Source organism: Perissodus microlepis, chromosome 9 (genome assembly GCF_051167445.1).
Source record: "Perissodus microlepis isolate ML-2025 ecotype Zambia chromosome 9, ASM5116744v1, whole genome shotgun sequence".
In the NCBI taxonomy this organism is placed as follows: Eukaryota; Metazoa; Chordata; class Actinopteri; order Cichliformes; family Cichlidae; genus Perissodus; species Perissodus microlepis.
In genome coordinates this window covers 14157383-14180845 of record NC_140469.1, presented here as the reverse complement: position 1 = coordinate 14180845, position 23463 = coordinate 14157383, and the positions used below count along the sequence as shown (strand labels likewise).

Below are 23463 nucleotides of genomic sequence, written 5' to 3'. Positions count from 1 at the left end.
TTCACCCAGTAACTCGATATGCTCAAATTATAGACCTTGAGCTCCCTGCAAGAGTTGGGGGAGGCGGAGTTAAGACCGGACAGCGGCACCGAGGAGCTACTTCGACGTTGTTCCTCTTGGAAAAGGAGGCAGAGCAGGGTTATGGGAGGAGGATTTGACCGACGTCGGATTATCAGAGATTAGCAGACTAGCAGTGCAGCAGCAGTGCCCGGCGGACAGGTGAGTATGTCGGTGCTGTTACTAGCTGCTTTGCTTCGTGTCCGGCATGCTTCACGCTGTGAGCTGCATGCAAAGGAGCTCAGTTCGCATCGGTTTAAGATGTGCATATATCTCAGGTGCAGAAAAACTTCACTCTTGAAGGATTCGGGCAGAGTTTGTAAGGATTTCTGTCTCTTAATGCTGGCTGACCTGTCTGTGATATTCCTGCATGCTTCCTCTGGAATATGCATGCTACTGTCCTACTTAGTGCAGTTTGATCACGTCTGTTCGCTTCATTTTGAAGTAATAGCATCAGATCACCTCTTCCTTTTTTTCTATAAAGACCTAGTGGAGTCTAGATTTGTATAAATGATCACCACATTTGTTTAAACTTACATTTCTGGGGCTTTACCGCGCATAAAGCGTCACCTTGCACAGTAGTGTGGACAAAGTTCAAGTGGATATCAAGGTTAGCGTAGTTATTAATCGTAGACTTTAAAAAAGTTACAGTTAACTGAAATTATTTTGTGAATTTTTACAACTAAGAAAACTACAATTTAGAAAAATAGAGAGATAATATGCATAGTTTTAGTTAGTTTGGTCAAAGTTTTGTTACAGCTTTGCTGATGTGGCATTGATGGACATATTTCTAGAGACTGGGTGTCTATAAGACAGCTGCCTTAAAAAAAGAAGACGTTTGTGTTTGTTGTAATACCTGTACTGATTTTCATAAGTCTTTACTCAGACATACAATAATAATTAAAAAGAGTAAAACTAAGATGGAATTAATAAAAACTAAACCGAAACATGGAAATCCACTCTGGAAACTAAACTGTTTTAAAAGCAAAAAGTCAAAAATGAGATAAATATTTAACACTAATTAGAAAATGCGAAACTATAGTAACTTTGGTAGCCATGCATGAACTTTGCAGATGCATTAGCGGTGCACTATGAGAGAGGAATGCATGTGTTGTCTCTGCAGTCTGGAGTCATATAAACAAAGAAAAACCTGGAGGTCTAGCAGAGAGAGGAAAATGAGTTTAGGAGTGAGCATGGTGGCTGGCTGCTGGCTTAAAAATAAGAAGGTGGTGTTTTTTAAATGAGAAATGTTCCTTCTCCTTCAAATTAAAGGTTCCTTAGTTGCTTCTGTATCAGCACAGTGTTGAATGAATAATTTTAACTTCCACGTTCTCCTGTTTTTTTTTCTTAGTTATAGACTTGGGAGCGACACTTTACTTTCTTCACTATGGCTGAGACTAAGGGGAAATTTGACTTTGCCATCGACCGGGGTGGCACCTTCACCGATGTGTTCACCCGGCTGCCCGATGGTTGTGAGAGAGTCCTGAAGCTGCTGTCCCGGGACCCCCAGAACTACAAAGATGCTCCCACTGAGGGGATCCGCAGAATCTTAGAGGAGGTAATGTTGCGCTGTCCACCTTCAGCTAAGGAAATATCAGGTTAATTTCTGTCATAATGGCTGTCATTTCACTGTTTTTATAGATTATTAATAAGCATGTATCAAAAAAAGCAGAATAGCCGGCTCAATGTGGAAACATTATGTAATACTGAGCAACACTACATTCATATCCATACATTATCTATAGGGATAGCTGTATATGATGCTGATGTTTGCATTTCTTGACAGGAAACAGGCAAGGCGTATCCCCGCGATCAGCCTGTAGACACTTCTCTGATTGGCTGGATCAGAATGGGCACTACGGTAGCAACCAACGCGCTGCTGGAGAGGGAGGGAGAAAGGACGGCGCTCCTGGTCACAAAGGGATTCAAGGACCTGCTGCACATTGGCACTCAGGCCAGGCCAAAGCTGTTTGACTTGGTCTGTTTTTCAGCCTGTGATTGTACTGCATGCGGTGCTCATTAGTAGTGTGAGGCACGGCTTGTGTCTCTGCAAGGTTTAGTTATTATCTCGTTGTGCCGAGGCTTGTGGCAAGTACTGGAGTTTGCCCTGAGCCAGCTGTAGAGTTAACACATTAAGTGGTCGCTTATCTGTAAAGCTCAGGTTACAGATCAGTAAACTGTGGCTTACTGTGCTGTACATAGATTTTTTTTTCTTTAACCCTGAAGGTCAGCAGAACACACCAACTAAACCTGATAAGCTTTTGCACCATAACAGTCTGAAGCCTTAGCTGGTAAAAGTAGTTACTGTTATTGTTGATCACTTTCTGGCTTCCCAGTACATGCGCTTTGAGCTGCTATCACTTGTGTTTGCACGTGTGTAACAGGAGGTCGCGGTGCCTGACGTCCTGTACGAGGAGGTGATCGAGGTGGACGAGCGAGTCGTCCTCAGGCAAGATGGTTGTCAGCTGCCCAGAAAAGATCCCGAACGGATTGTCACAGGTGCGAGGCGCAGTTGTGCGCTCCCTTTACTGCTAATTTCTTCTGCCGTGTTAGCAGTATGTGGCTTCAGGTTTTTAGTCCATCCAGAATTGGTCCATCACATTGGCCTAATATTATACCTTTTAAACATTAGCAGGTTATCAGTATCAGTGTGAGCCTTTAGCTAAAGCATTGTTGTCACTCCCAAAGATCTAATTTCCACATCTGAAAAGCGAACTGATGACTTTATGGGCTCACTCACTGGTTTCATGCTATATTGTAAATTATGGCCATTACTGGAGTCAGAAAGGAGAATCCTCCAGGTATATATATAGAATGTGGAACGGTGGGTACGCCCATCTTTCACACTGACTGTGCCACTCCACAAAGCGTCGTGTGGTGCCTGTACAACTGTGGAATCTTGTCAATCTAAACAGACTGAATAATCATGAGGTTAATTAAACCAGTAATTCAGCTACCTCGACTTCCTTGAAAAACTGACAGCTATAACAAGCTAACAAACCCTAAATAGCCCATTATTTATACAATAATAACGCATTTGCCCAACAAGCAAAACAATGGTTCAAGTGCAAAATGCAGCTTTGCATTTTTAATGCAAAATGCAAAGCTGGCCATGGCAACACATCTAATCTGTGGAAACACCTGGATAAAGCACAAGGATTTTCTTTGGCATTGTGTGTAAATATTTTAAATATATAACAAAATATTTCAGGTGAGAGTTATGTTTTGAATTTATTTTTTCAGAGTGAGGAAAGTATGGAAAAAAAGTTCTGTTGGCTATTGGTTCAAACATGGAAGCCACTAATCCCTTTGTGTGTCTTTCCCAGGCAGTACTGGGGATTCTCTTGAGGTGTGGAAGGAGTTAGACCTGGAGCAAGTAGAAAAGGACCTGAGAGGAGTTTTGGCCCGTGGTATCACCAGTCTGGCTGTCCTTCTTCTGCACTCGTACACGTCAGTATTACAGCTTCTTTAATATTTACTCACGATCCTAATCTGCTCTCTTGTCCTCTCCCAGTAACTTGCGTCCCTTCCTTTATCATCCTTCTGCATAGTTATACATTTCCCATGCTGTCTCTCTGTGTTTTTGTGGAAGTATGTCAGGAGTGCGGTGTCCAGCAGCATGTTTCTAGTACGAGTTGTGGTGCAATGGGTAGAAGTTCAAGTTAGCATCAACCCCACCCTCAGCTTCCCACTTATTGTGTCTCCTGCTCTTTGAAATTGTTTTCTTTCCTTCTCTCCTCGCTCTCTTTTTTTAATCTTGTTTTTTAACTTTATTTTATCTTGTATTTAAATGGCTTTACAGTTGTTACAGAAGTTAAAATTATGCCTCACTTGCTTCCATTATATAAATAAGCTGACCTCGGTCTACCGATGTCATACCTCAGCAGCCTTATCTCTTATCTCGGTACCCAATAGTTCTCATTTTATGCTTTCTGTCACATGTCACACTGAAAGCCCAGACTTGGTGTTCTTTGCTTTAAGAAGAAGGTGATCAATGGACACTGAAGTGATAAGACAAACACATTATACTGCAGAACAAATTACGTAAGAGTTTAATGTTTCACTTGCTTTCTAGGATTACGTCTCTTTCTCTCTGTGCTTCAGATGGTCCGAGCATGAGAAAGCAGTGGGCTCTCTGGCTTGTCGCTTGGGCTTCAGCCAGGTGTCGCTTTCTAGTGAGGTCATGCCGATGGTGCGGGCGGTGCCTCGAGGATATACAGTCTGCGCCGATGCCTACCTCACACCCAAAATTCACCAGTATCTAAAAGGTTTCACCTCGGGCTTCAAGGATGGCCTGAAGGTTTGTTTTTCTCGCGCATCAGTCGATATGTTTCAGGGCTTGACAATTTTCAGAACTCCCTTGTATGCATAAGTACTTTTCCTCTCAGTTAGACACTCTCCCACCACCCCTTTAAGTACCACCAGAGACAAACAGCATCTCTCAGCCACACAACCCACATATAAATTTGTACTTAACCACACCTTTAAACTAGTCTGAAACATAAACCTCTCATGTCTGTGTGTCTTCAGGATGTAGATGTCTTGTTCATGCAGTCAGATGGAGGCTTGACTCCCATGGAGCAGTTCTGCGGTTCACGGGCTATTCTATCCGGCCCGGCGGGAGGTGTGGTGGGATACGCCATCACCTCCTACAGTCAGATGGAGAAAAAGCCTGTGATTGGCTTTGACATGGGCGGTGAGTGTATGTGGGAGCAAAGGAGACAACTGAGCATCTTCTTGATATTGTCTTGAAGTCTTTTTGTGTGATCTTCATACAGTTTGTTGTCTTCCATGTGCCACATTCAGGATTTGATATTCCTGATCCTATGGAGTAAAGTTAAGCTTCTCTTTTGGGCGATGTTTTTAACTTTGGTTTTTATCTTTAGCTTTTCGTGCCTACATGAGCCGCTCTCGTTTGTTGTTGTCTGCAGGAACGTCCACAGATGTGAGTCGGTATGCAGGCCAGTATGAGCATGTGTTTGAGGCTACCACAGCTGGAGTCACCCTGCAAGCACCTCAGCTGGACATCAACACCGTGGCTGCAGGCGGAGGATCGCGACTGTTTTTCAGGCAAGTTTGCACAAATTGTGTAACGGACGGTGGGACCAGCTCCATATTTGCAAGCAATCTTCTGTAATACCAGTATAATGTGATAATTGTGATATTACCCATTCTGACTTTGATTGTTTTATATTTTATTTATTTTCTTATTTAATGACTACTCTCTGTGTTTCTCTTCTTTCTAACTCTACCAGATCGGGGATGTTTGTAGTTGGACCAGAGTCTGCAGGAGCACATCCAGGACCAGCCTGCTACAGAAAAGGTAACAGCTTTTCCGTTATTCATGTTCTGCTGTTGCCAGCTTCTCTCGCTTTCTTTCTTTCTTTCTTTCTTTCTTTCTTTCTTTCTTTCTTTCTTTCTTTCTTTCTTTCTTTCTTTCTTTCTTTCTTTCTTAATCTAGTGAATCATTAATTGTGCAGTTTCAGCTCGTTTTTCCCATCCATTCTTTAAATCATTATACTGAGTCCAGCACCCACTGGCACGGAGCTTGTTCTCCTGTCCTGTTCCCGAGGTTAATCATCCGATTTATGCTTCAGAAGGCTGGAAATTGGCACATCCAAAGTTGAGATGATATAACACAAACTCGCCTCATAGTTCTCAGTCAGAACTGTAAAGTGTGTTAACAAAAAGAAATCGGAGTCTTCTTTGTTGACGTTCCCTGTAGATTCATTGGTTAGCCTTAAGCTTCATTTCAGATACCACCATCCTCGGTGCCAAGTAAAGCACTGAACGCTAAAGCTGACTCAAAACTCAGAACAATGGGGTTATTGAAAAACAGACCGAGACCTGATTCCCTGTCGGGTGCTGTGGTATTTTCCCAGGTGGACCTCTGACTGTGACAGATGCTAACTTAGCCCTGGGTCGTCTCATCCCTTCCTTCTTCCCAAAGATCTTCGGGCCCAAAGAGAATGAGCCTTTGTCCCTGGAAGAGACCACGAAGCATTTCCGCCAACTCACTGAAGAGATCAACGTCTTCCTGTCTTCAAACCAATCACAGGCACTGATATTTACTGGACTACTGTGTGGAGTAAGTTCAAATATTTATGATGATATTAGGTTTAAATACTCTTCGTGCTTTCATTTGAAGGCTGATGCTAATGGGGCCAACCACTTACACAGCAGACAATCAGAGATGAGCATGGAAGAGGTTGCCATGGGATTCATTCGTGTCGCCAATGAGGCAATGTGCCGGCCAATCAGAGCTCTCACACAGGTATGTTTGGTATTAAACTGCGTTTTCTATATTTCAGCATAAAAAAAATCATCTTGTTGTTCTCTCTCCCACTCATCTCCCACCTGCTCCACTCTCGCAGGCCAAAGGCCACGATACATCTCAGCATGTGCTGGCGTGTTTCGGGGGGGCAGGCGGTCAACATGCTTGTGCGATTGCCCGCTCTCTTGGGATGAAGACTGTCTTTATACATAAGTAAGGCTTCTAGATTCTGTTTCACTAGAGGTGAAAGACAGCTGAGAGCCACGGAGTGAGCAGTTGCCTGTGTTTATGATTTGCAGGTACAGCGGCGTGCTGTCAGCGTACGGTCTGGCTCTAGCAGATGTGGTGGAGGAGGTGCAGGAGCCGTGCTCTCTGCAGTATGAGCCGGCGTCCTTCAGTGAGCTTGATCAAAGGGTTGAGCAGCTATCCAAACGCTGCCACGATACACTCCGTGCACGAGGCTTCACCAGGTTAGAAACCACAAAACAATACATGGGCTGGGGTCAAGCACATCTGTAAGACTCCAGGCATGCTAGTCAACTTTCAAAGCTAAACCGCATACTGCAGCTATTACAGCGACATGGCTTTATAGCAGAAGAGTCTGGGTGTTAAACTGGTGTGCCTGCAGTCCAGTATCTGCTTTCTTCAGTTCCCAGATGTTTACACACTATTGTTAAAAGAAGAGGAGGTGCTACTCAGTAGTAAACATGGCTGTGTCCCACCTCTTTTGAGATGTGTAGCTGTTATAAAAATCAGAATTTTTGTAAAAATGGTTCATTTTCTCAATTTCTCGCTTTAAAAATTTGAATAAATAAATCTATTTTGAATAAAATATGAGCTTATGAGATTTGCAAATCTTTGCATTCTGTTTTTAGCTTTATTCTACACAGGGTCCCAACGTTTTTGGAATTGGGGGTTGTATATAAAATTCTTAAATCCACAGAATAAAGTGAAGTATGAATATGTGTGAAACAAGTAGAGGTGACTATAAAAGTTTCTGTCCATTCAATTCGGATATGCATAATTTAAAGGATGAATGTTAAGGAGGCACCAACTCATTTAAAGATTTAAAAGCAAATAATAAAATGAAAAAGGGACTTTGTGGCCTTGCTTACATTTTGTAAGACGTGAATGTTAAGAAGTCATGATGTTTGTTGAACAATCATAGCCGCTAGACTAAAGTAGTCTTGTTTGTCGTCTGCTTCAGCGGTCAGATAACCGCCGAGGTTTTCCTCCACATGCGTTACGAGGGCACGGACTGCGCTCTCATGGTTACCGCTGCCGGATACCCCAGCAACGCCCGGTCCTGTAGAGCCGGAGACTTTCGCAGTGCCTTCACCAAACGGTTTGCTCCTCTTCTCATTACCCATTCGTGTCCTGAGCTTCTGGCTGCTACATGTTTTCGCTTTCAGGGGGCTAAATCACTGCTGCGTACACTTTGTTTATATTTTTGGCTGTTGTTGTTCATCTTCTTTTATCTTTAGGAGAAAATATTACATGACATTTGTACACAGTACCCTTGATTTCTTACTCCTCCTCTTAACTCTTTTTTCCTTCTTCTTCTTATTACAGTTATCTGAAGGAGTTCGGGTTCACCATCCCAGACAGACCCATCATGGTGGATGACATCAGAGTGAGGGGTTGTGGGCAGTCTGGTATTACATCAGTTTACAAAGCAGAGATGGGACACAGACAGGCCAAACCAGCCACGGTAAATGGAGTCACTTACCGGGTACCACATATATCACTTATCAGACATGATCACACGCAGGCAGTCTCACCAAGGCCTGAAGGAAAAACGATCAAACTTGGGCCACTGCATGGTCACCGGCTCAAGCTGTGACCACGTCTGAGTTTTTAGAAGCTGAAAAAAAAGAGCCTTTAATAAAACAAAGGTGGTTACCAGCAGGTGAACATAAAAAAGCAGCATGGGAGAAGTGGGAGATGCCATTTGTTCACAGACAAATGTTCTGTTCCATCATTGTAATATTGATGTTTTAGCTAAACTTGTGGGCACATTTATTTCATGTCACTCTGTTTCTGCTCTTCTGTGTAGATAACCAAGTGCTACTTCGAGGGCGGTTACGTCGACACCAGTGTGTATCTATGGGAGGAGCTGCCGTGTGGTCACAGCATCCAGGGACCAGCCATCATCATTGACAAAAACAGGCAGGCATTTGCTTTTTGCTGACAACTACCAAAATTAAACATATTTAAATCATTTTTTTTATTCTTTATGCTCTCCTTTTTGCATTTTCTTAACTCGGGACATTAAAATCTATTTAAATTAAGCAAATTAAACCTTTGAGTTATCAGTTGAGGTCCTTGTTTCAGCAGTTTTTACTTCTGTGAATGTGACTTTTAATTTCCTGTGCTGATTTTTAAATGTGTTGTACTTCGTACATGATTTGCTCCCATTTCCTCCATCAGCACCATCCTGGTGGAGCCCTGTTGTGAGGCTCGTCTGACAGAAGGTGGTGACGTTTGCATGACGGTAGGCTCAGACCCTCACTGCGCCCTCGGCACTGAGCTCAACACAGTGCAGCTCTCCATCTTCTCCCATCGCTTCATGAGCATCGCGGGTATGCCAGCATGCAAAATCAGATGAGGAAGGAGGTTGTTGAAGAGTATGAACTTCCTGTTTACCTCTTCTGTCTTCCCCTACAGAGCAGATGGGCAGAGTTCTGCAAAGAACCTCCATCTCCACGAACATCAAGGAGCGACTTGACTTCTCCTGTGCTGTGTTTGGACAGGATGGAGGTCTGGTGTCCAACGCGCCTCACATCCCCGTCCACCTGGGAGCCATGCAGGAGACTGTCCAGTACCAGGTGAGGCACGAACAGTCCAGCCATGTGTGAGTGAGTTTTTCTTAGTGTGGCCATACACGTTGAATGACAAAAGGATGTTGTTCTTTTTCTTCTGTGAGCAGCTCAGATCACTTGGGAATAAGCTCAAAGAAGGGGATGTGATTTTGAGTAACCACCCATCTGCTGGGGGCAGCCATCTCCCAGACCTCACAGTGATCACACCGGTCAGTCCACCAAGCTTTTCAACACTATTTCTTCCCTCAAATTCTTCTTCTATTCTTTCCTCAGTGCCTTTTTTCTTTCTTGTTCAGGTGTTTAGAAAAGGAGTGAGCGGCCCTGTGTTCTTTGTGGCCAGCAGGGGGCACCACGCCGACATAGGTGGCATCACTCCAGGCTCCATGCCACCCCATTCCACTTCCCTTCAGCAGGAGGGCGCTGTCTTCACTTCCTTTAAGCTTGTCACTGGTGGGGTCTTCCAGGAAGAAGGTAAGTGAGGAGGAGACGAGTCAGGACCTGAATGTGATACACTACTGAAAGGAGAGAGCATAGAAAATCAAGAGATGACACTTAACTTAAGATAAAGAGTCATTCTTTGGCACTTAAAGGACTCTTTGTTTTTAAAATTACTAGTAAATAATAGTTGTTGTTTTTTTATTGCTCTGTTGACAATTTTATTTTATTTTTTTAGCATTCATTTTGTTTTCTATACCCCTTACTTCCTCTCCCATCTCTCTGTATCAGCTGTAACTGAAGCTCTGATAGCTCCAGCCCACTACCCAGGCTGCTCTGGGACTCGAAATCTCCATGACAACCTGTCAGACCTGCGGGCTCAGGTGGCGGCCAATCAGAGAGGGAGCCAGCTGGTGGGAGAGCTGATTGACAGTTATGGACTTGCTGTGGTTCAGGCCTACATGGGATACATCCAGGTAAACTGTTGCTACAAGCAAAAATTTAAAAAAGAAAAATTTGATTTTTTTTGCCCCTCAAAAGGTTGATGATTTCAAATCTCAGTGACCTTGACCTGAAGCACAGAGGTCAAGATTTCTGAAAATCTTGTGAATGCAATAACTTGAGAACAAGGCGATGAGGGGTACCACTGGTGGCCGCAAGTATTCTTATTTCTGAAAAGTATGGGCTATGAGGGTGTTGTAAAGCCTCTGTGCATTTTAGAGCAACGCAGAACTGGCGGTGAGGGACATGCTGAGAGACTTCGCACGGCGGCGGCGGCAGGAGACGGGCTCCTTGGAGGTGGAGTCAGAGGATTTCATGGATGACGGAACACCAATCAGACTGCGTGTTCAGATTAATGAAGAAGAGGTGAGGAGGAATCGTAACACAGCATATTTATTAGTTTGCAAAGCTGGGATAGAAACCGCTCTTCAAGAAGAACTATGATTGGTTAAATGTGTCAACCTCCTTCTTTACAGGGCAGTGCGGTGTTTGACTTCACAGGGACAGGAACAGAGGTGTGGGGGAACTGCAACGCTCCACGGGCCATCACCCTGTCTGCTCTTATCTACTGCCTGCGCTGCATGGTTGGACAGGACATCCCCCTCAATCAGGTGAAAATCCAGTTCTAGGAGCTCCTGACTCACTTTGAATAACTCATGGTTTGAATGTTGGTTGTAATTTTCGGGGGCGAGGGGCTATCGTGATTCATTCGGGCTGCTTTTTTGACCACCTTTCTTTTCCCATGTTTAGGGTTGCCTCGCACCCATCAATGTCATCATCCCTCCTGGGTCTATCCTCCAGCCTTCCCAGAATGCAGCTGTGGTTGGAGGAAACGTGCTCACATCCCAGAGAGTGGTTGATGTGATTTTTAAGGCGTTTGAGGTGTGCGCAGCCTCACAGGTAAATGATATTCCAAAATATGTTTGCAAAAATGCAAAGTTCCTACTGTGAAGTTTGACTGATGAAGCATACATTTGATAGCTATATACCGCTTTTCTACTGTTGTGTGTTTTCCACCTGTAGAGTAAACAGCTTGTTGACATGGTGTGAAACACAATGCATTGGCATTCAACTGACTAGTTAATGGTGTTTTGTTTATTTCGCTCCTTCCATTAGGGCTGTATGAACAACATTTCATTTGGAAGTGAGAAAATTGGTTATTATGAGACTGTTGCTGGAGGAGCTGGGGCAGGGCCGGGCTGGAACGGGCGGAGTGGAGTTCATACTCACATGACAAACACCCGCATCACTGACCCAGAGATTCTGGAGAAGAGGTGGAATATAAGTTGACGATTTGTGTCGTGTAATGATATCATTTCTGTTATTCACCTGAATGCCGTCTGTGTCCTTCTGGTGTTCAGGTATCCAGTGGTTTTAGAGCAGTTCTCTCTACGGCCCGGCTCAGGGGGTGCAGGGAAATACTGCGGTGGAGACGGTGTGATTCGTAAACTTCTGTTCAGGAACAAGGTTGTTCTGTCGGTACTGACAGAGAGGCGATCCACTCGCCCCTATGGCCTCCGAGGTAAATTCTCAATATCAAAGCCTGATGACAGTACCAATGTCCTCAACAATTAAAAAAAAAGTCTAAATGCTCACATTTTCCTTACTTAATCTTAAAAAATGTAATCTTTTGTTGGTGGTCAGGGGGAGATGATGGTGTAGCAGGGCTGAACCTCCTCCACAGAGCTGAAGGCAGAGTCCTCAACCTGGGAGCCAAGACCAGTGTCAGCCTTGACCCCGGGGTAAGGCTGTGCTGTGCACGTGTGAAGCACCGTCGTGCTTTAGTGTACTTATAATGACACTACACAGAAAACATGCCAGCCCAGAATAACTATATACAAGATGACCGTAGCATCCAAGTCTGAAAACAACAGAAAGTTGAAGCCAGCGGCCATCAGTGGGCTCTGGTTGCAAAAAGCAATCTAAATCTATATCTGAGGTGTCTTGAATTATTGATTTCTATAGGAAAATGAGCCTACTTCTTGTTTACTGTAAACTCATGAAAAATACATTTGTCTCTTGATACAATTTTTATTTTTATTAGTTTTTAGATTATTTTGGGGTCATTTTGCCTTCATTAGATACTGAAGCAAGGAAGATTGACAGACAAGAAAGAGGAGAGAAAGAAGGGGGAAGACACTGAGCAAAGGGTGATACTCAAATCTAGGCCACTACACTCCAACCATGCAGCTTATGGTCGGCCACAGCATGATCAGTTTGTTTACAAAAAAAGGTTCAATTTAGATAAAAGTGGCAGACCTGAAACGGGTTAAACTTAAGGACATGGCTTTATTGTGGTTGAAAAACCATCGATTATTATCATGGAGGCAACATCAATTGTTTTGGTGGTTTTTAAGCCTTGTGTTTAGCAGGGTTGGCCACTTCCAAGTTAAAGGAAGTAGGACAGGAACACCCAGAGTCTAGTTTCCTCTTGGAAGTGGAAATGAAGCAGGTGGAGGGCTCGGATGGAGATGGGGAGGAAGTGGGTCGCATGAATGAGAGCCTGAAAGGCAGAATGACAGAAGAAGCTACTCAGTTCACAAAAGGCTGGAAAGAAATGACAACGTGAGAAAGCAGTGCAGGCAGATTAGTGATGCATTTAAAGCCAGAACTGCACAGCTATCTTAAATTATAATTCACTTTGATATTAAATAACAAGCTAACTTTGGTGAATCAAAAATGTGCTGATAAACAAATTGTATGCACCAGAGAAACTGAACATCTGTCCAGTCAGAGCAGAGATGTCAAACCTATATTACATCATGGGTCACGTACAGCCCACTTTAGTGTTAAGTGGTCCAGACCAGTGAACATTCCCTATTTGTCACTGCACAGAAGCAACTGCACATTGAATCCTGGAGATATCTTAACATAAGAAAAACAACTGCAGTTACAACAGTATGTCGTTTCATGACTTAAACATACAGTTTAAACTCCAGAATTTATGCCCTCCGCATTTTTTCCAAAGCAGTCCAGTGGGCTGGATTAGAGTCTTTGTAAGGCATATTCTGGCCCGCGGGCCTTACGTTTGACACCCCTATCTTAGAAAGCCTTTGTTTCCAACTGTAGGCTGAAGAACAAAATAACTGCGCCCACCTGTTACACCCCTAATAATGCATTACTTTGCCAGTACTTTAACATGAAATGGCACACTGGCCATGAAGACCAAAATCATTGCTTGGGTTGGGTATAAACATGGAAACCAAGCCTTAAGTAACACCTAGAGGAGCTTCGTTTTGTGGTACTTCTGTTGCTTGATCACAGCTTTTGTGTTTGTGTGTGTCCCCAAACAGGACATGTTCTGCCTCTACACCCCTGGAGGAGGTGGATATGGAAAAGAAGAGGAAGCAAACAATAGGCCTCAGACCAAGCGAAGGCGCTTGAATGAGACATTCTCCGAGAGGGGTAGCATCTTTGAATACAGAATGGCACAAGAGGGAGTGTGAAAAGAAGTGAGAAAAGGAGGAAGAGTTAAGACAGTTTTGTCATTGTACTGCAAAAAATTTGCGAGACACATACTGAGTAAAAAGGATTTCAAGCCTACATGCAGGCTGGCAGAATTTCAGATTTTTACTTGAGCACCATTAAAAAATGTTGGGTTTTTTTTTTCTCTTTTTTTTTTGCAGTGTCCGTGTTTAAAAGATGCAGCACAGAAAAATGTGGCGTGTTACGCAGACAGATTGTGCTTACATTTGCAGGGAAGTTGGCTAAATACTAATAACTCAGGCTGGGTCTGTCCTCACCAGACTAAATATGGCATCAAAGGACCTTTGTAACGGACATACAGTTGTTATATGTTGCATATCCATCACTCTGTTCTTATACTGAATCTACTCAGTAGTTTTAATGTTTAGTTCCATTTGATGCTTTTTCAAAAAGCATTAATTTGGACCTCAAAGAGTCTTTTTTTTGTCTAATATCGATTTCAAGATGTTTTTCTTGTCCTAACAAATCAGACAAATAAACTCTACTAAACTCTACTACTAAACTCTAATAAATTTCTACTAAAAAGATTTTCTTTGCACCATAGCAGTCACACACACACAGATTTACTCAAAATTTCAAATGACACAACATTGTGTTGCACAAACTACACTCATGAGGACAGTTTAAGCTTCGAATGCAGTGAAGCTAAACTCAATTGTGATCCAGGCACGTGCAGGCTCAAATTATTTGACCTGGATCATGGATAGTTAATGAAAATAGTTTGATAAGGATGACTTCTGACATGCCAGAAGAAAAGTCCCAGGATTGTTGAATGTGTTGGTGCGGGGTGGGGGCATGTCCCTGTTTAAAGTGTTGTCCCCTCCTCCCATCTCTGGGTCAGGAATGATCGTGGAGCAGAGCAGGAAGGATAGTGAGGGAGTGCAGGCATGCGTATGCAGCAGATAAAGAGATAGTGGTCACTGCAGGGGAGGCAGCAGGAGGCTGACGGCTGCTGGACGATTGATGCAAATCAGCTGGGTGTGTGTGTGTGTGTGTGTGGATATAGCTGTGCTAGAAACTCCCATTATGGAGGCCGTGGACTGTGGATCAAAGAAAGCTTCCTTGTTTCTGGATTACAATTCCTGTGATAAAACAATCTATTGTTTGTGAGGTTTCAAAATGCCTCTCTGCTGCTGCTTGGCCCACTCTGTCTTTTCACCTTATCCACTGGCTTATTATCAGTATTAACTTTAGGAAAGTACTAACGATAAAAAGAAATGAGAAAAACTAGATTCACAAAATACAAAGAAAAGGGGGGGAAAAGGAGTATTTAAAGACACACAAATGTTACACTCACACTCCGTCACACCAGTCAAAGCAGTCAGATGTGTTGGCGTCACTAGAACAGCTTAAAAAAAAAGTCTGTTACCAAAAATACCCACAAGAAACCTGTTTGCATAAAAAAGAGAGATTGGAGAAGCTCAAAGACACATGCAAGAAAAAAATATTTCATTGCAAATCCCCAAAAGCTGATTCATTGCAAATATTTAAGTGCATTGCCATTTAGTTTTTCAATTGATACATTTGTTTCTCATATAGTAAATAAAGTAATAATAATGACAAATTAATTTCTTGGCAGTTTCAAAACACTCAAGGACAGCTTATAGCACAAAAATAACAAAAACAATATAAAAAGATTTTAAATCACGAGGCTGAGCGTGAAGTACTTAAGTGTTTTTTCTTTTCTTTTACTCCCATGCAATTTCAAGTAGGAATTCCAAGTTAATTTATTTAAATATTTCAATAATGTCATTTTTACAACCTTCACTTACATAATAATACATTCAAACGAGCCTCATCCATCAGTCATATGGTATTCGCATATGTAAATTCAGTGTAATTTGTGATGATGTAACACTCAGAAGACATTCTGCTGTTCTTTTTATTTTGAGGTGACACAAAATACCTGAGGTTAAATAGGCTGGCTTGTAGCGGACCAGTCTATTCATTTTTACACCGCTGCTTTATATTTAAAGGGCATCAGAAGATTTATTCACAAAATAATCATGAAAAAAATAGCTTGTTATTTTCACGTGACTAGCCTAAGCTTTATAATTTGAAATTTTGATTCTCAAAATACAAAAGTTCAGAATTTTTTTTTTTTAAAGTAACAGAAACCATCATCTAAAACCGGTGATCCTGCATATAAAGAAAACATGCTTACCAGCCACTTCATTAGGTACACCTATTCAACTTTTCATTAATACAAATCTGCTAATCACACAGCAGCAACTCAGTTCATTTATTTATATAGACATGGTCAAGATGACCTGCAGAAGTTAGAAAGATTAGACTTAATTAATTGACTAATTTAACTGACTTTGATCACTCCACGGTTGGTCCCAGACTGGCTTGTCTGAGTATTTTAGAAACTGCCGATCCACTGGGATTTTCCCACACAACCATCTCTGGGGTTTACACAGTAGTCCAAAAACGGGGGAAATATCAAGTCAGTGGCAGGAAAGGGGGAAAAAAAACAGTTACTGAATAACTACTCATTACATCCAGGGTATGCAGAAGAGCATCTCTGGGTACAAAAACTGCTGATCCTTAAAGCAGATGAGAAACGGCAGAGGAGTACCACACCAGGTGCCACTCCTGTCAGGTAAGAACGGGAAATTGAGGATACAATTTGCAAAGGGTCACCAAAATTGTACAAGAGAAGATTGTAAGAATGTTTGATTTGATGAGGCTTGATTTCTGCTGCAACATTTGGATATCAGAGTTGGCATCTTGGATTAAAATAAAACAAAACTTTAAAGCATGGATCCATCCTGTCTTGTATCAACAGTTCAGGCTGGTGCTGGTCATCTAATAATGTGGATGATATTTCTTTTAGTCGCCCAGATATGAACTGAGAATTGTTTAAATGCCACAGCCTACCCAATGTCCTCAGATGACCTGGACAGTAACTAGATCTCAGTCAAACAGAGCATATTTGGGATGTAGTGGAATAGGAGATTTGCTTCATGGATGTGCAGCTGACAAATCTACAACTGTGTGATTAGCTTCATGTCAATATGGGTAAAAATCTCTGGAGAAATGTTTCCAGTTCCTTATTGAATTGAAGGCAATTCAAAACACAACGTGGGGTCCCACCCACTGCTAATAAGGTGTACCTAATAAAGTGGCTGCAGAGTGTAAATAAACATAAATAGTGCAACCACAATACGGCATATTCATGTAAAGTTAGCAGGATTTTGCACTTAACAGCGTAATTGTTATACAGCCTCACAAAACACCGAACAGCACTGTTAATATAAACATTTTATTTACATACCCTGTTAAACTCCAGAACATTCTTTGGATACCCAAAACTTTTGAGCTGACCTTCTACTCAGTACTGTAAAAAAAAGAATTGTAAGAAAAATCACAGTAAAATGTCAGAAAACTAACAAAACATTCATCTGTCAAGGTAAGGAGACTTTTAAAAGCAGCTTCCTATAAAAGATGATTGTAATGGCATTAAAATAGTGCAAAATAACCAGCAGTGCAAATTCTGCAGGAAATGATTCAGTTTGAGGTACGTTTTGGCTGTCAGGATGTGAAAAATAGTCTCCAGTGTCATGACAAGCTGTCAGATTCTCAGATTATATCACTTGAACTGACTTCAGACTAAAACAAAGATATTATAAAAAATTACACTGTCTCCAGAAATCTTTTGTTTTCTTCCCAGTACAGATTTCCTTTCCCCTCACACACAATGACAGAAAAAAAGAGTAAACAAGGCCAATGCCACCATCAATAGAACCAACACAGACGTACATAAACAAATGGTATCTATTGGTATCTATCATAATAATTTAGATGTAGGCACTGATCTGTGGACCGTCGCACCATAAAGACAAAGATGCAATGTCTTCATTTACTAACTCTACAGTGTCAGTCTTTAGCTCATATTTACTGCATAGGCCTCATAGTCCACTTCTTTGTGGCTTTGTATACATTCAGTAGTCACAATAGGTAGAAAACATTCAAAAAATGATAATAAAGGTTAAAAAAAAGAAGCTTGTTTATGCAAATAAAGAAACAGTGCAAACTATAGGTGCAGTGCAATGACTTTACACAGTTTCACTGAAAGACTGAGGTAGATACTCGTTTTGTTGTACAGTTATTATAAAAGGTTTTCTTTCAGTGAAGCCATGTAATACTCCATACACTGTTTCTTTTTTTTTCTTTTTTTAATTGCAACATAAAAACACTTTCATCTCCTCCTGATAAAACTGAGTCAATCGATAACATTGTCTACAGCTCAGCGAGTTTTGTTTTTTACATTTAATGTAGCACTTCTTGAGTTTGTGGAAGTGGCAGACAAAATATAGTTCCTTTATGGATCTTGGTGTGCATCCAGTTGTTTGTCATTGTGGTTTGGTATCCTGTTTGGGTGACAGTAATACTCAGTATTGATGGTACCGGTTGAGAGGAGCCCCATTCTGCAAAGAGTACTGACCGGGCTGCTGATGGTGTGGGTGAGAGTTTTGACTGGCTGGTACCAGCACATCAAACACACTCTTATTTGGAGGCACAGATTGCAACATGTTGTCCAGGTCCATGAGTAAAGGAGGGGCTCTCACTGAAACTTGTCTAGTGGGGAGGATGGGCCAGTATGTATGGCCCAAGAAGTGACTTGGTGTCATGGGAGAGCTACCATAGCCGTAGATGGGTAGCCCGCTGTGCAGGGGCATCAGAGGACCCCCGTTGAAACGCATGCTAGGTGGGGCAACGACATTAGGGGGTGCATATTTAGCGTAGGAGGTAGGCAGCTCCCATGGAGGTGGTACAGTTTCCCGTCTGGCTGATTTCTGCAGTGGTGGCCTGCAAATATCTGCCCCTGCTTCCACATCAGGAGGAACACGCTTCCCAGTTACTCCTTTCCACTCTTCATCAGATGAAGACGAGGAAGAGGAGGACGTGGAGGCTGGGCTTGCAGAGCTGGCAGAGGCACTCCGAGCAGAGGAGGTGTAACGATGTTGCGGAGCCGGTGAAGGCCGAGCCCGAGTCACCTCACCCCAGCAGCCCCCTGAAGCCATATCTAAATTCCCAGAGGCACTGATTGGCCTCAGGCTGTGTAGCAGGGAGTCGATTGCGAAGGACGAATCCAGCTTAGGTCTGTACAAGTCATCCTGCGGTGGGAAAGAGTTTCCAGAAGATGTGGGAGGGAGCGAGGTCACAGGTTCAGGGGGCGCCTCAGACTCAGGCTTGTGTCCCTGCATGATGTAAGGAGCCAGATCCTGAGCAAAGATCGTTTCATCCTGGCGGGACACGGCCGTGTTCTGCCTCTTGAGAAGCTCCAGAGGAATGCGGCTCAGCTCCACTGCCCAGAAATTCCCTTTGCCCTGTGGCTTACCTGGGTCTTTTAATACCTACAAGGTGGAGGAAGGATGGACAGTAATATTAGTGCTTGCCTGGACAACCTAGTCTGACAGGATTGGCCTAGTTTCATTAATAATTATCACAACACAAGTGATTTAAAGTGGGTTCTAGGTGGTGTATTCCTACGGGAGTAGGTTTTTTTTTAGTTTTAGTTTTTTTTTCTCTGTTTAATGATCATTACATAACATTTTACCATACAAACCTTAACAAAGCAGTCATATGAGGAAAGGTTGTGTCGCACAGAATCTCGCCAGCCTTTGTAGTTTCCTTTGAAAAATGGAAAGAGGGTACTGATCTCCTTGAGGATCTAAAATTTAAACAAATATCAGCATTAAAGTCTGAACCAACACACACACACCAGCATCACAGATTTTCGTTATATGGTCACTATATTAACTGCAATCCATGCTTGCGTAGAAACAGCTCGGTGAAACTACAAATTTCAACGAAGGATTTGGATTTTTATACTCATTGAACTTAAAATTGAAACAATTTGAAAATACGTTTTCCATCTGGTACAAAAAGCGAATGGAGCCCCCATTTGAAGCCTAATATTGGAATGTACTGTATATCTTATCACGGTTTCTGATACAGATCTGCGTCTGGTTCCACTGCAGTCCAGCCTTATCTCAGCAAACCAAGAAGGGAACGGGTAGAAGTCACTCAAGTGTCACGACGATGTGGCTGTTTAGTGTCACTTTAGGAACTGTAAACGATCTTCTCAGACAGATTGTAGAAATTTCGCATAAAACTCTAATGGAGTCTACTCTAAATACACGACGCAGTGATGGATTTGCTTCTGCTGATGAAATAAGTGACGATCATAAGCGGCACCGTGCGTAAAACACCGCGCGCGTCGTCTACACACAAATGCCAAACTCCGGCAGCATTTACACAGTTAACACATAAAAGCATTAGTTTTATCATTACCTCTGCTAACGTCAGCTTCTTCTCTGGAGACCTCTGGATGACCATGGCGATCATTGCAAGATAGGAATACGGAGGTTTTGGGTACCTCTGGTAGTTCTTTTTCTTCCCATTGCCGGCATTTCTTTTCTTCCGTTCACTTTTCCACATGTCCTGCGTTTCATCCTGCTTAAACTGTCCATCTTGATCATTCGGGTTTAAAGATCCAGGCGCTTCCTCTTTATCCATGAATCCCGTGGCGCCGGTTGGTTCCTCCGAGCGCGGCAGCTGCTGGGGAGGCATCGGATCCGTGAGGTAAGGCCAGTATTGGGCTGGTGAGCTCCACGGCGCTACGCCGCTGGGAGAAAAACTCTGCTGCTCATTTCTGTGGAAGTCAAGTTGATGGTCGAGAAGTTCTCCTAGGTGGGATGAAGCGATCGGTGCCAAGAGACTCTGCCCCGGCCAATGCTTTGTCATGCTGATCAGTCAGGGGAGGAATATCGCTCTGCACGTAGAGGGGGAGGAGGTCAAAGAGTCGGTCCTTAACTTCTGGCAGACTGCTGGCTCCAGGCTGACTCTATTTGAAGAGCAAACAATTAACAGTTTCATGTAAATCCCGCTGCGTAATCGGGGGGGGGGGGAGAGAGAGATGCGTTATCTGAAAGCAGAATGACTGATCGGCCCTGGGGGCTGGGCTGGGTCTGTGTGCGAAGAGGGGAGAGAAAGAGGGCAAAACTGTAAACCACCCATACGATACCTTATCAACACGCCGACATGCAACGTAGGGATTCCACAACTACTTTAAAATCTCTGTTTACAAGATTCGTGGATGGAGACTTTAAGTGTTTGGGGAACACATCTACATTAATACAAGTCTGGCTCTACACAATTACACATTTTAGTCTTATCGTACACTTTTTAAATTATTTGTCTATTTAATTTTAATATCACTAAAGCTTTTACTTGGGCTTAGATGTAAAAGGTAAAACTTGTGGGGGTAGGGTGGGTACAAATATTTTCGATTTAACCTCGGATGCAATCAACAATTATAGATGAGCAATATACACAAGAGAGGGCTAATATACAAACACTGAAGATGCCCCTTTCAGTACTTCATTTATTTATTAATTATTAAATAAGCAATTCAGCCTTCACTGCCTACTGAATTCTTTTAGAATGTTTTTTAATTGTGAGAAACTAAAATCAAATTAGCCAAATTGTGTATTTGATTTGGCTCTTAATTCCAGAGGAGAAACTATTCCCATGAAAGCTATTCCTAAAAAGAAAAAGAAAAAAAGCATAAACTACGCTGATCAGCTGATTAGTAGGTGCAGAATATTTGAAGTCATCATTGTTTTGTGTTGTTTGATAACGCGCTGCAGTCGACGGGGGTGTTTTGACACAGTGGGGTCTCCCTCTGGAGTGTTGAGCATGCCATTCAGCGCTGAAAAGACTATTTTCGGGTATGCGCCTCTTTTGTTCAATTTAACGTAGTGCTAATGTTGAAACTCTTGCTTCCCAGCAAGACAGTGAAAACAAGTTGGATTAGAAGAACCCCCATCGGGAAGCTGGAGACTTTTCCATCCCAAGAAAAAGAGAAGCTGCTTAGCATGTGAGGAAATACGGGGAGCGGGGGGGTTTCAACACCATTTGTGGGGTTTCTGGCGCTTACAAGCTGCTAAGTGTTGTAGTTGGGTCGAACATTCACACCTTAAACAGGGGCAATCACGTACACCCCCAGCTGCTGGAAAATGCCTCAACATCTCCCTCAAGCAGAAAAAAAATATCAACAAGTCAACCAAAGAATCAACTTTAGGATCCATCATGTGACAAAGCGTGAACTTTGGCACGGGATTGTAAAGAGTTTCGCACTAATGCGCAGATTAAAGATGATTTGATCCAACAGTTGTGTCACCTGAAAGTTACAGAAGCAGCAGAGCTGGAAACAACTCAGTTTTCCTGCAATTAAAATCCATTCACTTTTAATGGGCGCTACTGGGCGTTTTCACATTGACCCCCACTCACATCACACCACTCCACAAGTTAACCTTAAATGTCCAGGCAACAAAGCTGATGACGCTCTTTTAATCAGGTTGCTGTAAAAATTAGAATAAAAAAGGACGCTCTGCTCGTTTTTGCTTTGTTTCAAATAAATAATTCGCCCGTGTGACAAACTTACCGCACAAATGTGTAATTTCTGCAGGCAAAAATATTTGAATGAGTTTGTTTATTTGTTTTTCTAGGTCAGATGGCACTCCTAAACACGGTGAACATCAAATCTCCGTCGCACACCTGCTTCAATTTGGGTCAGTATTTTTCTTACACTGTCGGTGACCTTCCCTGGAGGTTTATCCCCACCTAGCGGTTTCACTCAAAAACCACAGAAGTACTAACTTCATGGAAGAATTAAAATTAAGCATAATTAAATAAGATTCATAAATATGTAGAATTTAACGGGGTTAAATTCCTCACATCTCTTTCTATTTGAGAGATTCGGAGGCAACTAAACAGGTATAAGAATGATTCACAGCCTAAGAGTCAAACAAAAAATCAGATTAAAAATGGAAAACCTCTGTAGGTTATACATAAAGAAAATGAATACATGGTATATGTCTGAAAGTTAAGAAACAGCTGAAAGTAATGGATACATTTTCAATCAGGGAATGGCAGATTAATTGTAATGCTACAAAGTAACAGATAATAATAATAATAACGAAAGTAAAAGAGTTAACTAAATACAGTATTACTTTTAAGAGGTACTGGAAAAACAGTACCGAACACATGCTGAAACCTGACACAAAAAAGGGTGGGAATCACTGGTATATATGGGGAATCTCCTAAACCACCACGCACCATGTTTCCACCTGCATTTGCATAGCATTCTCCAGTGAAGGGCTCAGTGCCAGACGCACTGATTTGAATACAAACTGTCAATTCATCCCTTCCTGTTTGCTGGAATGCCAGTTAATAGGTTTGGTCTGGATTAGAGAGCCACACATAAAGAGAATGGGGTCCTACGTGAATAGGTCAGCATCGGGGACAGGGCTCTTCACATGGGCTGACAAATCCTTCCTAAGCTGTCATCAATCCCGATACCGGGATAGAGGAGGAAGAAAGGCATGCTCTTTGTCACAGAGAAAGTAAGGAAAAGTTTGATCTGAGATGTGTCAATTAAGACAAGAGTGACTTTTGCTAACTTAAGCAATAAAAAAGCATACCATTGGTTAGTACTAGCATTTAGAAAAACCTTCATCAGGTGTTTCTGACCTTTTGTCTGTAGGGTGGTATCAGGCAGTTTATCTGTCATGCCACATGAAATCTGACTTTTCCGAAGCATTCAAAACCAGAATAATGAAAAACTAAAAGGCCTGAAAATAGTATTTTCATTTACGCTGAAGATTTCTTTTCTTTCCTGACACAGAAATGGATAATAAATATTTGTGTAAGCCAAATCCAATTGATTTTAAACATGGGCATCACTGGTTTCACAAGGCTCTTCACATGGGCTGATTGAGTCCAGTCCAATTACTGAGTCACTCTTCTCTTTGTTTGCCATCATTTTCATGAAACTCATTCTATGCATATTCAAAACACTTGAAGAAGCACTGC

The 23463-nt window shown here is 42.4% G+C and overlaps 2 protein-coding genes across 3 annotated transcripts; one reads left to right on the top strand and one right to left on the bottom strand.

Moving 5' to 3' along the window:
- Window positions 1-76: 76 nt before the first annotated feature.
- On the top strand, window positions 77-14069 carry oplah (5-oxoprolinase, ATP-hydrolysing). Of its 2 annotated transcripts, none has more exons than XM_084939137.1 (28): window positions 77-219; window positions 1409-1615; window positions 1844-2035; window positions 2442-2556; window positions 3384-3507; window positions 4162-4357; window positions 4588-4753; window positions 4989-5127; window positions 5313-5380; window positions 5940-6115; window positions 6206-6331; window positions 6432-6544; window positions 6631-6801; window positions 7539-7676; window positions 7904-8042; window positions 8388-8500; window positions 8762-8913; window positions 8999-9159; window positions 9261-9362; window positions 9450-9624; window positions 9880-10064; window positions 10309-10455; window positions 10566-10700; window positions 10840-10989; window positions 11206-11363; window positions 11451-11611; window positions 11734-11831; window positions 13383-14069. In XM_084939137.1, exons 2-28 carry the CDS (start codon window positions 1445-1447, stop codon window positions 13533-13535), a joined length of 3924 nt encoding a protein of 1307 aa, XP_084795263.1. In that variant the 5' UTR covers window positions 77-219; window positions 1409-1444; the 3' UTR covers window positions 13536-14069. The 2 variants fall into 2 exon arrangements, with proteins under 2 accessions (XP_084795263.1, XP_084795264.1); XM_084939138.1 differs by lacking the exon at window positions 77-219 and adding an exon at window positions 244-335.
- A 1228-nt stretch (window positions 14070-15297) lies between these two features.
- On the bottom strand, window positions 15298-22214 carry foxh1 (forkhead box H1). The gene is made up of 4 exons (XM_084939141.1): window positions 22034-22214; window positions 19879-20431; window positions 19151-19255; window positions 15298-18938 (listed from the first exon to the last, which is right to left on the bottom strand). Exons 2-4 carry the CDS (start codon window positions 20329-20331, stop codon window positions 17973-17975), a joined length of 1524 nt encoding a protein of 507 aa, XP_084795267.1. The 5' UTR covers window positions 20332-20431; window positions 22034-22214; the 3' UTR covers window positions 15298-17972.
- Window positions 22215-23463: the final 1249 nt, after the last annotated feature.

Excerpts from the sequence above, each read along its gene's own strand:
- oplah (XM_084939137.1), top strand. The coding sequence starts at position 1,445 with ATGGCTGAGACTAAGGGGAAATTTGACTTTGCCATCGACCGGGGTGGC. Across the intron at positions 6,116-6,205 it reads TGTCTTCAAACCAATCACAG|GCTGATGCTAATGGGGCCAA; the intron begins GCACTGATATTT and ends TTTCATTTGAAG. Across the intron at positions 7,677-7,903 it reads CGCAGTGCCTTCACCAAACG|TTATCTGAAGGAGTTCGGGT; the intron begins GTTTGCTCCTCT and ends TTCTTATTACAG.
- foxh1 (XM_084939141.1), bottom strand. The coding sequence starts at position 20,331 with ATGACAAAGCATTGGCCGGGGCAGAGTCTCTTGGCACCGATCGCTTCA. Across the intron at positions 19,256-19,878 it reads AGAAGCTGACGTTAGCAGAG|ATCCTCAAGGAGATCAGTAC; the intron begins GTAATGATAAAA and ends TTTAAATTTTAG. Across the intron at positions 18,939-19,150 it reads CATATGACTGCTTTGTTAAG|GTATTAAAAGACCCAGGTAA; the intron begins GTTTGTATGGTA and ends TCCACCTTGTAG.